The sequence below is a fragment of the Oxyura jamaicensis genome, chromosome 2, assembly GCF_011077185.1.
Source record: "Oxyura jamaicensis isolate SHBP4307 breed ruddy duck chromosome 2, BPBGC_Ojam_1.0, whole genome shotgun sequence".
Lineage (NCBI taxonomy): Eukaryota > Metazoa > Chordata > Aves > Anseriformes > Anatidae > Oxyura > Oxyura jamaicensis.
The window spans coordinates 129,239,705-129,249,874 of record NC_048894.1 but is presented as its reverse complement, the minus strand read 5'-3'; the positions used below and the strand labels follow the sequence as shown (position 1 = coordinate 129,249,874).

Sequence of the window (10,170 nt, the reverse complement as noted above, 5' to 3'; positions counted from 1 at the left end):
ACTGTGTGGGCTGCTGCAGGGAAAGTTCACATCCCAGCCAGACCCAGTACAGCTGTCAACTATCAGACAGTTTTCAGACTGTCAGATACTACTCGGCTTACAATTTGCATAGCAACCCTTTCACATAAGAGGAAAAAAAAATGCTTTATTTTCTTATTTTATGCTTTAAATATCCTTTTTGTTAATAGCTATTTTTCTGCTTCTGCTAGCCTTTTGATCAGGGGCAGGGCTATGGGAGCAGCACCAAATGTATTATTTTTTCTTTTGACCAACCTGCCAGAGTTTTGCTGGTGGCTGCCTGTCTATGCCAAGTCCTTTGCAGAGCACAGAAGTCCCTGAGGGTCAAGACCAGAATGGGAAAACATGTTCCAGCTTCCTCAGGCTGGTCATGATGTTCCTCAGGAAGTCTGGGGAGTGAACAGGACACCTTGAATGTGACTTGTTCCTCCCCAGGTGTATGCAGGAGGCAAGCAAATAGAGCAAGATGTTTTCCTTTTCTTCTCCTCACGTTTCCCATTCAGACAATAATTACTGTCTCATGCCTGAAACTCAAACTTGTATTTTTTCTGCAAGGTTACAGCTCCTAGGGGTGGTGTTGTGTAAGTCTGCATGTCCAGTGCCCAGTATAAAGAAATACATGTGACAACCACTAAATCAGTGGCACTGATTGCTTCAGCAGCACTTGGTGTCATGATGTCAAACACATCAAAGGAAATAGAATAGGTAGATTCTTCTGAGAGAATACCATAGGAACTGTACTGTAAAGCTATTCTGAAGTGATTTTTCAAAGAAATGGTGTCACAAAGTAATATCTTTTACTATCTGAAACTTGCTTGTATGTACCCACGTATACATCCCTCAATGCAGGTAAAGGTCACACGTGTGCAACGTAAGATGAGGTCCCATAAATTTCAGTCCCTGATACCCTCTTTGTGACAGTGACACGTGGCCCACTTCTGCAACTTAAAATAACATGTTCTGCCTAACACTACTTTCTGAAGTCTAATCTTCTCCTTTGTGCATATGGCTGGCTTGTTAGTAGGTTGTCAGCCTACATTATGTGGTGTGAGACTAGGAGAACTATGGCACAGCCTTCCAATAAGGAGCTCCTGGTGGGGTGTGCAGTGAGGCTGACTTAACAAGGTTGGGCAAGGTGTGATGCAGATGAGAATTTGGCCAGCATGTTGAACGAGGTGAGGGCTGGGCAGGGAAAAAGCAGGACAGCCTTCTTTTCTGATTACAAAGGATAAAGAAGTGGAAAGAGGAAAATCTCAAAGGTATTTTAAATGCAATGGGTTTGAGGCTTCCCAGCAGCGTTCCCCATCTGATACTACTGAACCGTCCATAAGCATTCAATATAACCGAGTAAAAGCCAGAAGAACATAAGTGCCTGCCTGCACCTACCCACCCAACCTGTCCTTGTTGTGAATACTGTTGCTCTGTAAAGTGATCAGGGGGTGCACAAAGCATTTAAGATGTTGTCAGAATTACACTTTAACAGTGGAGTGCAGAAAGCTCTGTAACAGAAAGCTTTTACTAAACTGCAAACATGATAACTACCAGATATTTCCAGGCATCACTGTCACTTATTCTCTTTAATAAGACACAAAAACAGAGTAACGTAGAGAATACCAAATAGCATTCAGCTTTCTTAGTCATGCGGCTGTTTTAAATACTTCTTTATAATTTTCTCTAGTGCTCTCAGAGGACAGTACAACTGCCTGTATCCAGCCTTATGAAGAAGTACAAACATCTGTCTCTGACCTGCTAGATCCACAAGACAGTCTTGGAAAATCCATAAAATGTCACCAGAGCCGGGAACTACCCAGTATTCCCCCTAACAATACCATGGAAACCATCATCTCAGCTAGGAATGCAGAAAATGATCAAGGTCTTGGAATGGAAGGGCCTTACGAAGTCTTAAAAGACAGCTCCTCTCAAGAGAACATAGTTGAAGACTGCTTGTATGAAACTGTGAAGGAAATCAAAGATGTTGGAGCAGCAGCCAACATGGAAAGAAGCTGCAATAGAAAGTCAGCAGCTTCACTGATGGTGTCTGAAGGTCAGGATCAGACTCCTGAGTGCAGAATTGAATCAGCAGAATACGCATCTGTAGACCGAAATAAAAAAAGTCGCCAAAGTGCTAATTCAGAAAGCCCTCTTGACAACACACCAGATGTAGAAGATGAGCTTCCCCCTCCAGTTCCCATGAAACTTCTTGATGAAAATGAGAATGTGCAAGAAAAAGAAGTGGAAGAAGGAGAAGGAACAGAAGGAGCAAGTGAACCAGAGAAGGTAAATACTACTTGTCCTTGTCAAACAGACAGATAATCACTACAGAACACACAAGGCAGAGCAATATTTTTTAAATAACAAAAAATGGCAAGAAACAGAAAAAAATAACGCTCAAGTTGATGCAAGACTGTAAAATATAGAAATAGGAAAATGCATAGTACAGCATTACTCTTTAGTAAAAATATTTATTCATCTTGTTGGAACCTACATGTAGGATCCTTGCAGCATACTGTTCATCCTCTGCTTCTTTATTTAATGGTATTATACTTGTAGGAGCAGTTACAATAGGTATCCAGTGCTTTTATTAACAACCTTATATTGTTCAGAATCTCACCCTTGTTTTTTTTCTAGTAAAACCTAAATTAGTGGACGGAAGAGTGAGGCATTTTTGGCAGATACCTTAGCTTTAGATGTGCCTCTTCTGTTGGGCCACTTCAGCGTAACTTCCTGTTAGGCATCTGCTTAAAGCTTCGTCTGGTCTCCCTCTGTAGGGGATAATAGGGACAGAAAAAGAGAGGGAGAGAGATTGTGATTGTAGACTTTTAACATGTAAGATCTTCTTTTGGTCTTGTAGGTGATATTCAGCTATTCCTACATAAAAAGGATCACAAAAGAATGAGCACTAAACAAGGTATCTCCATTAAGCTAGCCATAAAAGCTGCAAAGACTTTATCAACTGGTAGATTTTATACTTATTGAATTCTGTTTGTCACATGTGAACAGAGTAATGAACCTGGTGAAATCACAGCCAAAAAATGTGTTTTTTCAGAAGCTTATTCTTTTTCCTAGCCTAGGGACAAATTAGTGGTGAAATCCTTGAAAAACAGAGTGATGACATTTTCAACAAGTTGTTTTACCACTCTCAGTTTTTCACCAGAATTAATTGCAAGAATACTCTTGAATCATTGCACAGAATTGTCACGAATTGTTGAGTTCACATTTTTCAGAACTAGTTGAAATAATTTGTAATTGTGAAGGAAAAAACTGTGACTTTAACAGAATAATATAATTTTGGAGTCTGAGTCGTGAAATAGTATTAGCTATTGACAAACATTTCCAAAACTCTTCAGGTGTGATGCAACATTTTAATGTAAATATTTACCTGAAAACTCATAGGATAGCTGAGGTATTGTTACTTGCTTCTTTTGTTCTCTTGTTTGAAGTACTTCAGTAATGCAGGCAGAGGGCAGAAAAATATCTTGTTAAATAACTGATTAACCATGTAATTTATAAAGCCCTAGAGAATCGATATGAACAAAGGAAAGGCTACTCAAAATCTAAAAGTTTTTTATCCAGAGTCTTTGCTGCACATTCTTAAAAATAATTAGCTTGTTAGGTAGAAAATTAAGATAAGACTGTCAATAATAATCCATCAACACTTCCCTCCCCCCAAATTCAGGCCACATGTAATTTCTAATTAATCTTTTAGAGAAACAGCTTTCAGTACTAATGACATTTTCCCTACCAGGTGTGAAAAGACTTCCAGAAAATCATTGTATTTTCCCTGTCACTGATACAAAGGCAATGCATTTGCTGCTCGGTACTTCCCCAGTATACCATGTATACAATGCCAGTGACTGCGAGGACTGGAAATTGATTAAAATGTTTCAGGTTTTGAAGGATTAATCAAGAAATGACACATGCAGTCCCCGAAGTGCCAGAAAAAAAAAAAAAAAAAAAAAAAAAGTGTTTTTCTAATTAAAATTTATTCAGAGCTAAAGTCATCCTGAGTTAAGCCTCAGCAGCGTCAGCTCGTTCCAAAGTCCTCTGCTAGGTACATGCATTATGCATCGAGGCGTGCGTCTGTCCTGTCCTTGAGAGCTACAGCTGCAGCAGAGTTGGAAATGGTAATTGATTGAATATATAAATGTCATTATTGTCAGCATTGTACGTGGAGGTGGTTGCTGGATTGTTTTTCTGTTGTGGTGATGATAATTTTTCCCTCTATTCTGCTTCTTCACGCAATGCCTGTTTTTCAGATGTGGCAACCAAGAACAAGATGTTTATGGAAATGTATTTTATATTTGTAACTCTTTTAGTTAAACAGACTCCATAGGTGTCTCTTCTTGCTTCCTGTCATGTTTGGGAGGGAGCAAGGCTGGCCAAGTCAGAGACTGCTCTAGAATTTAACAGCATGAAGAGGAGTTCTGGTGCCACTGTTTGTGCCTGGCACTGTTTCATTACCAGCAGAGGTGTGCCCCCAGGTAGTACCTGTTGGATCCCGAAGAAGCACATTGCTCCATCAGCATTCCAGAATCAGATACAGCAATACAGGTCCTCTTTTTCACCCAGGCCTTTCCAGAGTGAGCAAACCCAGGAGCACTGGTAGAAATGCTCTCTGTGTGTACGTTTGGCTGCTGCCCATCTGGTTTCAGACTTGCACAGCCTGAGGATGGGCAAAGCGCCTCTTCCAAATGTACCAGAGGAGAATGGTGTTCTTGTTCTGGTGCCTGAGTCAGGAGCAACAGCCAAGCCAACGAGCAAAAACTCCAGTGCTGTTGAAGAACAAAAAGAAAGTGGAAAGAAAATAAGGACATGTTCTGTTTGTGTTGAGGCTTCAAATGTAATTTATAAAATTGTTAGGTACAAGATGTTTAGGAGCAAGTCTTTTCTTCTGTTTCCAAGATGATGATATCCTTAAAAATCAATGTGTCACAGGTTCCACATTTAGAAGAAAGAATGCTGCATACCAGGGAGACAAGAACAGGACCGTCAGCACTTGGGGATATTTCTCAATACTGGAGTGAGAAACAGTAGAAGGGATCCTGACACATGGTGCTCACAAACATACCAATTAGAGAAAAATACATCACTGCAGATTTCTTCTAGCACATATTTGTTTTAATGGCCAAAATTAACACTAAAAACTTACTCCTCAAGACAAACCATATCCCGCAAACAAGAACAAATAAACTGAGCATCTGTAGTATAGCATATTCAATAAAGGGCTACGCCAAAATGCATTTGAACTTTTTTTAATTGGTGAGTAAGCAAACCACAGGTTGAAGAGTACATTCTCCAGCCAGTGAGTCAGAAGTAAGAGAGATGTTAGGCCAGAAGGAAGCCCCACCAGGAGCAGACTTCAGAGTGCTTTGGGTCAGAGTCTTCCTCAGACCTGCATCAGGAGCCTGAAGTTTGGAATTTTTCAGGATTAAACCACCAAGAAAAGTGAAAGTAGGAAGGAATCTGTTGTAATGAGTCTCTACAGAGGGAAAAAAAAAATCTTGTGTGTTTCATTTGTTTCTGGAAGCAATATTTAATTGGCTCTGCTAAAAATAGCCCTACTTCTTCATCTTGGTCTGTACTGGAGGAGGTCTGAAATATTTTAAGTGTAAAATTTGCAGTAAACTTCAAAATGTGGAGCAGGAGTTCAGTAAAGTCTGCTTGTCCTGGTGGGGAGGACTTGCACGTCTGCCTGTAGCCAGGGTTCTGATTGCAATAAAAGTCACAGAATCAGAATGGTTTGGGTTGGAAGGAAAATTAAAGACCACTTATTTCCAAACCCACTGCCATGGGCAGGGACACCTCCCACCAGACCAGGCTGTCCAAAGCCCCATCCAGCCTGGCCTTAAACACCTCCAGGGATGGGGCATCCACAGCTTCTCTGGGCAGCCTGTATCAGGGCCTTAAAACCCTCTGAGTGAAGGATTTCTTCCTGATATCTAATGTTAATCCCCCCTCTTTTAATTTAATGCCATTTCCCCATGTCCTATCCCTACACCCCCTGACACAGAGTCCCCTCCCCAGCTTTCCTGTAGGCCCCCTTTAGGCACTGGAAGGCCGCTGTAAGGTCTCCCCAGAGCCTTCTCTACTCCAGGCTGAACAACCCCAGCTCCCTCAGCCTGTCTTCACAGGAGAGGTGCTCCAGCCCTCTGATCACCCTCATGGCCCTCCTCTGGACTTGTTCTAACAGGTCCATGTCCTCTTTGTGCTGGGAGCTGAGCACAGCACGTCCCTCACCCTGCTGGCCACGATGCTTCTGATGCAGCCCTGGATACGGCTGGCTTTCTGGGCTGCAAGCACACATTGCTGGCTCATCTTTATTGAGCTTCTCATCCACCAGCACCCCCAGGTCCTTCTCCTCAGGGCTGCTCTCAACCCATTCTCCACCCAGCCTGTATTTGTGCTTGGCATTGTCTGGGCCCAGATGCAGGACCTTGCACTTGGCCTTGTAGAACCTCATGAGGTTCGCACAGGCCCACCTCTGGAGCCTGCCCAGGTCCCTCTGGGTGGCATCCCTTCCCTCCAGCATGTCAGCTGCACCACACAGCTTGGTGCCATCGGCAAACTTGCTGATCCTAAGACATTCTTTGTAATGGTAAAATGGTTTTCCCCAAAGTTTCATGACCCAATTTCTGCCTTATGCTTTTAGTAACTGGCATGTGAACTGGATCCAGACAAACACTTTGACAATTTAGGTTCCCCTCTCAGGATGCATTGAAGTGGGTCATTTCCACATGCGTGGCTCTGAAGGTTGTGAGAGCACCTTTGAGTAGCTGTTATGTTTTGTGGTGGAGGAGAATACAGCTGCCTTGCAGCACTTCCGAGCCCGCTGAAGGAAGGACAGTAATCATAAGGAAGGCTCCAGTTCAGTGTAGTTCTTTTGTAATCTAGGAGTGTATCTGAAGATCAAGCAGAAGGCCGGCTAGTGTTTCACAGCACCTCACTTTTAATTGTTCAAAAGCCTCTGCAGACACTTTTTTTTACTTCATTGGAAGTTTAAAGTCAGGGATATGGTGCAGCAGAGTTTGTTTTAACCATTACATTATTTTTGCCCCTTTTAGGTCAGCACAAGAGCAGATACATTAAAAAGCTCTACTAACCTCAGGGCTGTTATCTCCAGAGATGTACGCTGGATATTAGCTCCATAAAATGGAACTAGTGAGCAAATGACCATAAAATACAATGTATTGATTGTAATGTGAGGGTTCCACGCTGTTGACTGGTAATGAGCCTTTTTTTTTTCTTTCTTTCTTCCTTTTTTACAGAGGCATAGTTCGATGTCTTACAAGTCTCGGGAGGAAGATCCATCTCTTACAGAAGACGAGGTAGGTTTCTTGCATGAAATTCAATAACTAGCTAGAGACCTTTTTCAGGCAGAAATTAGCATAAGCTCTGCATGATTAAGCAGGATCTAAGAAAGGTGAAATTGTCCGAAGGGAAAATGAAAGCTGAAGTTTTTCTGTGCAGAGTTTGCACTGCCATACTTCTGAAATCAGTATTCTAGCATATGGCTTTGTCAGGCCAATAGGCTTAAAAAAAGGCATCTGAAAATAATGAGAGGCCCCAATTAGCTGATCATTAGGGCAGCTCCTTGGTTTGGTTGCCAAATTCTACTTAAGAAGTTTGAAACCTGCCCTGCCTTTCCCATTCAAAGTGTACGGGGCTCTGAAGCACAATGAAAGCACTGGAACATAAACTGTTCTTTTAAATGTTTGTTAGTCAAAGACATTGAGGATATTGAAACAGAGATAGAAAAGTGAAAAAGAAATAAGATTGCTTGTGACCATATCCGGTGCTTCTGTACAATTTAAAAATATGTTCTCTGGACATGAAAGTACACACAACCTTGGTGATGAGCTGCACGAGCTACAGCTTTCTGCTGGGAGAAGCACTGAACGAATACACCGACCCTTCATCTCGGTTCATGTAATTCAGTGCTGGAAAGGGGATGAAACATTGTTTAGCAGAAAAAAAGGTTTTTGTTTGCTTGACTGAAATAGGTAAAAAGTAAGAAGCATTGCCATCTGAAGTTGGTGTCTCTCTTTATCAAAAATAATTAATAAACTACAGAATTAACAGAAGTGGTTTGGTTCATCTGCATCACTCAGTACTGTTTAATGGTAACGGGCATTTTCTTGACAATTTACTATTTTAATTGGTTTGATACAAATCCCTGGTGGCCTTGCATGCTTGGGAAAGACTTTAAACGTAGCAGAGGAGCTGTGTGGCAACTCCAGTGCTAGGTACCAAAGCAAATTGGCCCATGAGAGGGAAGTTATGCACGTCGACTGGCAGAGGGGCTCAGTGCTTCCTGCACTGGGCACCAGCCAGGAGCACAGGGACACGTGGACGTGGGCTTCTCCTTCACCTATTCATGAAGGGCCACCTTTGTGCAGCAATTTGGGCATACCACCTCTTCTGAGTGCTTTTCTAGAGTACTGCTTATATGATTTGCGCTCTTAGAAATTTACTTTCAGGAAGGTTTTTCTACCCTTGTTGAGGGTTCAGTGTTCTACCCACCCCCTGTGGAGCCAGAAGGAGAGAAATTCCTGCTCCCTCTTGTGTTTGCAGCAGCTGAGAGGTTCTAGTCTCTGGTCTTCAGTTCTGATAGGCAGTGACTGAGGTGCAGCTCAGTCAAAGGAACAGACCTTGCACATCAAGGCCAGCACTGACTATTTGCTATTTTCTGATTTTCCTCCTGATTTTTAATGTTCCCTTCATGTCTTGGTCCCTCCTTGGTTGCACCTATAAAACCAACAAATAACTGCTGTCCTATTGCAGTGTCTGCAAAAGCTGGAAAATTTCCCATTAAAAGGAAAGAGCAAAGGTCAGGCAGCATCCTTCTTTTGCATTCCAGCAGCTAAACCTGATCATCGCTTTGATACCTGTCTCATTCAGCCCAAGTTAGCTCCAGTACAAAGCTTGCAAGAGCTTTGGCTCACAAAGCCAGTCCTGGATCTGATTTGCCTGCAGGGATATATTCAAGTATCTTTTACTTTTCTAAATGTCATCATTCTTTTTTGAAGGAAACAATAAATTTATAAATGCATGCAAGAAAAACAAATTTGTGAGAAAGGATATGTATTTATTGGAAGGTCCTGTCTTTCAATATACTGGTGGTGGGAGGGGGACGGACTGGCACCCAAGCTTTATGCCATGCTTAAACACTCAGCGGGTGTCTCTTTTTCCTAGATCTCTGCCATGTACTCTTCAGTGAGCAAGCCAGGACAGGCCATCAAGGCACTAGATTCTCCTTACACCTGTATTCAAGAAATCGCATCTCAGAGGTCCCCGTCTGTTTGCAGTGGCCTCTATGCAAGCGTGAAGGACTTTGAAAACACCCTCAGTACTACCACTGTGCCTCAGTCAGCAGACAGACCCAACGGGGAGCTGGAGCCTGACTATGAAGCTATCCAGGCAGTGAGCCAAGAAGAAGACAGGACCTTGTCTGTGCCTAACACAAACCACACTGCTCTTTCGGGAGAGAATGACTATGAGAGCATAGGGGACTTGCAGCACCACAGGGATGTCACCAGACTTTAACTACTCTGGCAGCCAGATTTCAGCCTTTATCTTATCTGCTGGTGTTTTCAAAGGAACATGTGAGACAAGGAGAGGGAATCGCTTCTTATTTTGAGGAACAAAGCTAAGTACGGAATAGAAGTTGTGAAGAAGCCTTGCATGCTTCAGCCTGGGTGTGATATCCATGGGGTTGTTCTGGGTGGTGGATGGAGGCTCACGGGAAAACTTATTTTTTATGGTTACCTTTTTATTGTTAGTTCCCAGATGGTCAGAATTCGGGAAGGAGTGCCATGTCTGTCGTCCTGATAGGATCACATACCAAAAAGACTGCTTTTACACAAAGCTAGCTTTTCATTTTAGAAAATTATTTTATGTCATTTTCTTCAACATGTTTTTCAAGAATCATTCTTCATTCAAGTTTGGGCATCCACTTTGTGGAGCAACTCACAGATGGTCACGCCTCTCCTCAGGCTGACTTTGCAGGGCTGGGGAAGGTGTGATAACCTCTGTGTCTTTGGGAGCGCGCTGTAAGTCAGTCCTTGCAGCCAGCTGGGGCTGAGATGGAGTCAGGACATCGGTGTGTCCTTTCCACTGTCATTACGACTAAAGCGCAAATAACAGTTACTTCAC

General features: G+C 42.6%; 1 protein-coding gene across 3 annotated transcripts in view; it reads left to right on the top strand.

Moving 5' to 3' along the window:
• Positions 1-9,976, top strand: part of PAG1 (phosphoprotein membrane anchor with glycosphingolipid microdomains 1) — a 101,344-nt gene extending 91,368 nt beyond the window's left edge. For all 3 annotated transcript variants that reach the window (XM_035316604.1, XM_035316605.1, XM_035316606.1), the window contains 3 exons: positions 1,697-2,295; positions 7,284-7,343; positions 9,211-9,976. In XM_035316604.1, the coding sequence (XP_035172495.1) occupies positions 1,697-2,295; positions 7,284-7,343; positions 9,211-9,561 (1,010 nt within the window). In that variant the 3' untranslated portion in view covers positions 9,562-9,976. The remainder of the gene's footprint in view (positions 1-1,696; positions 2,296-7,283; positions 7,344-9,210) is intronic.
• Positions 9,977-10,170: the final 194 nt, after the last annotated feature.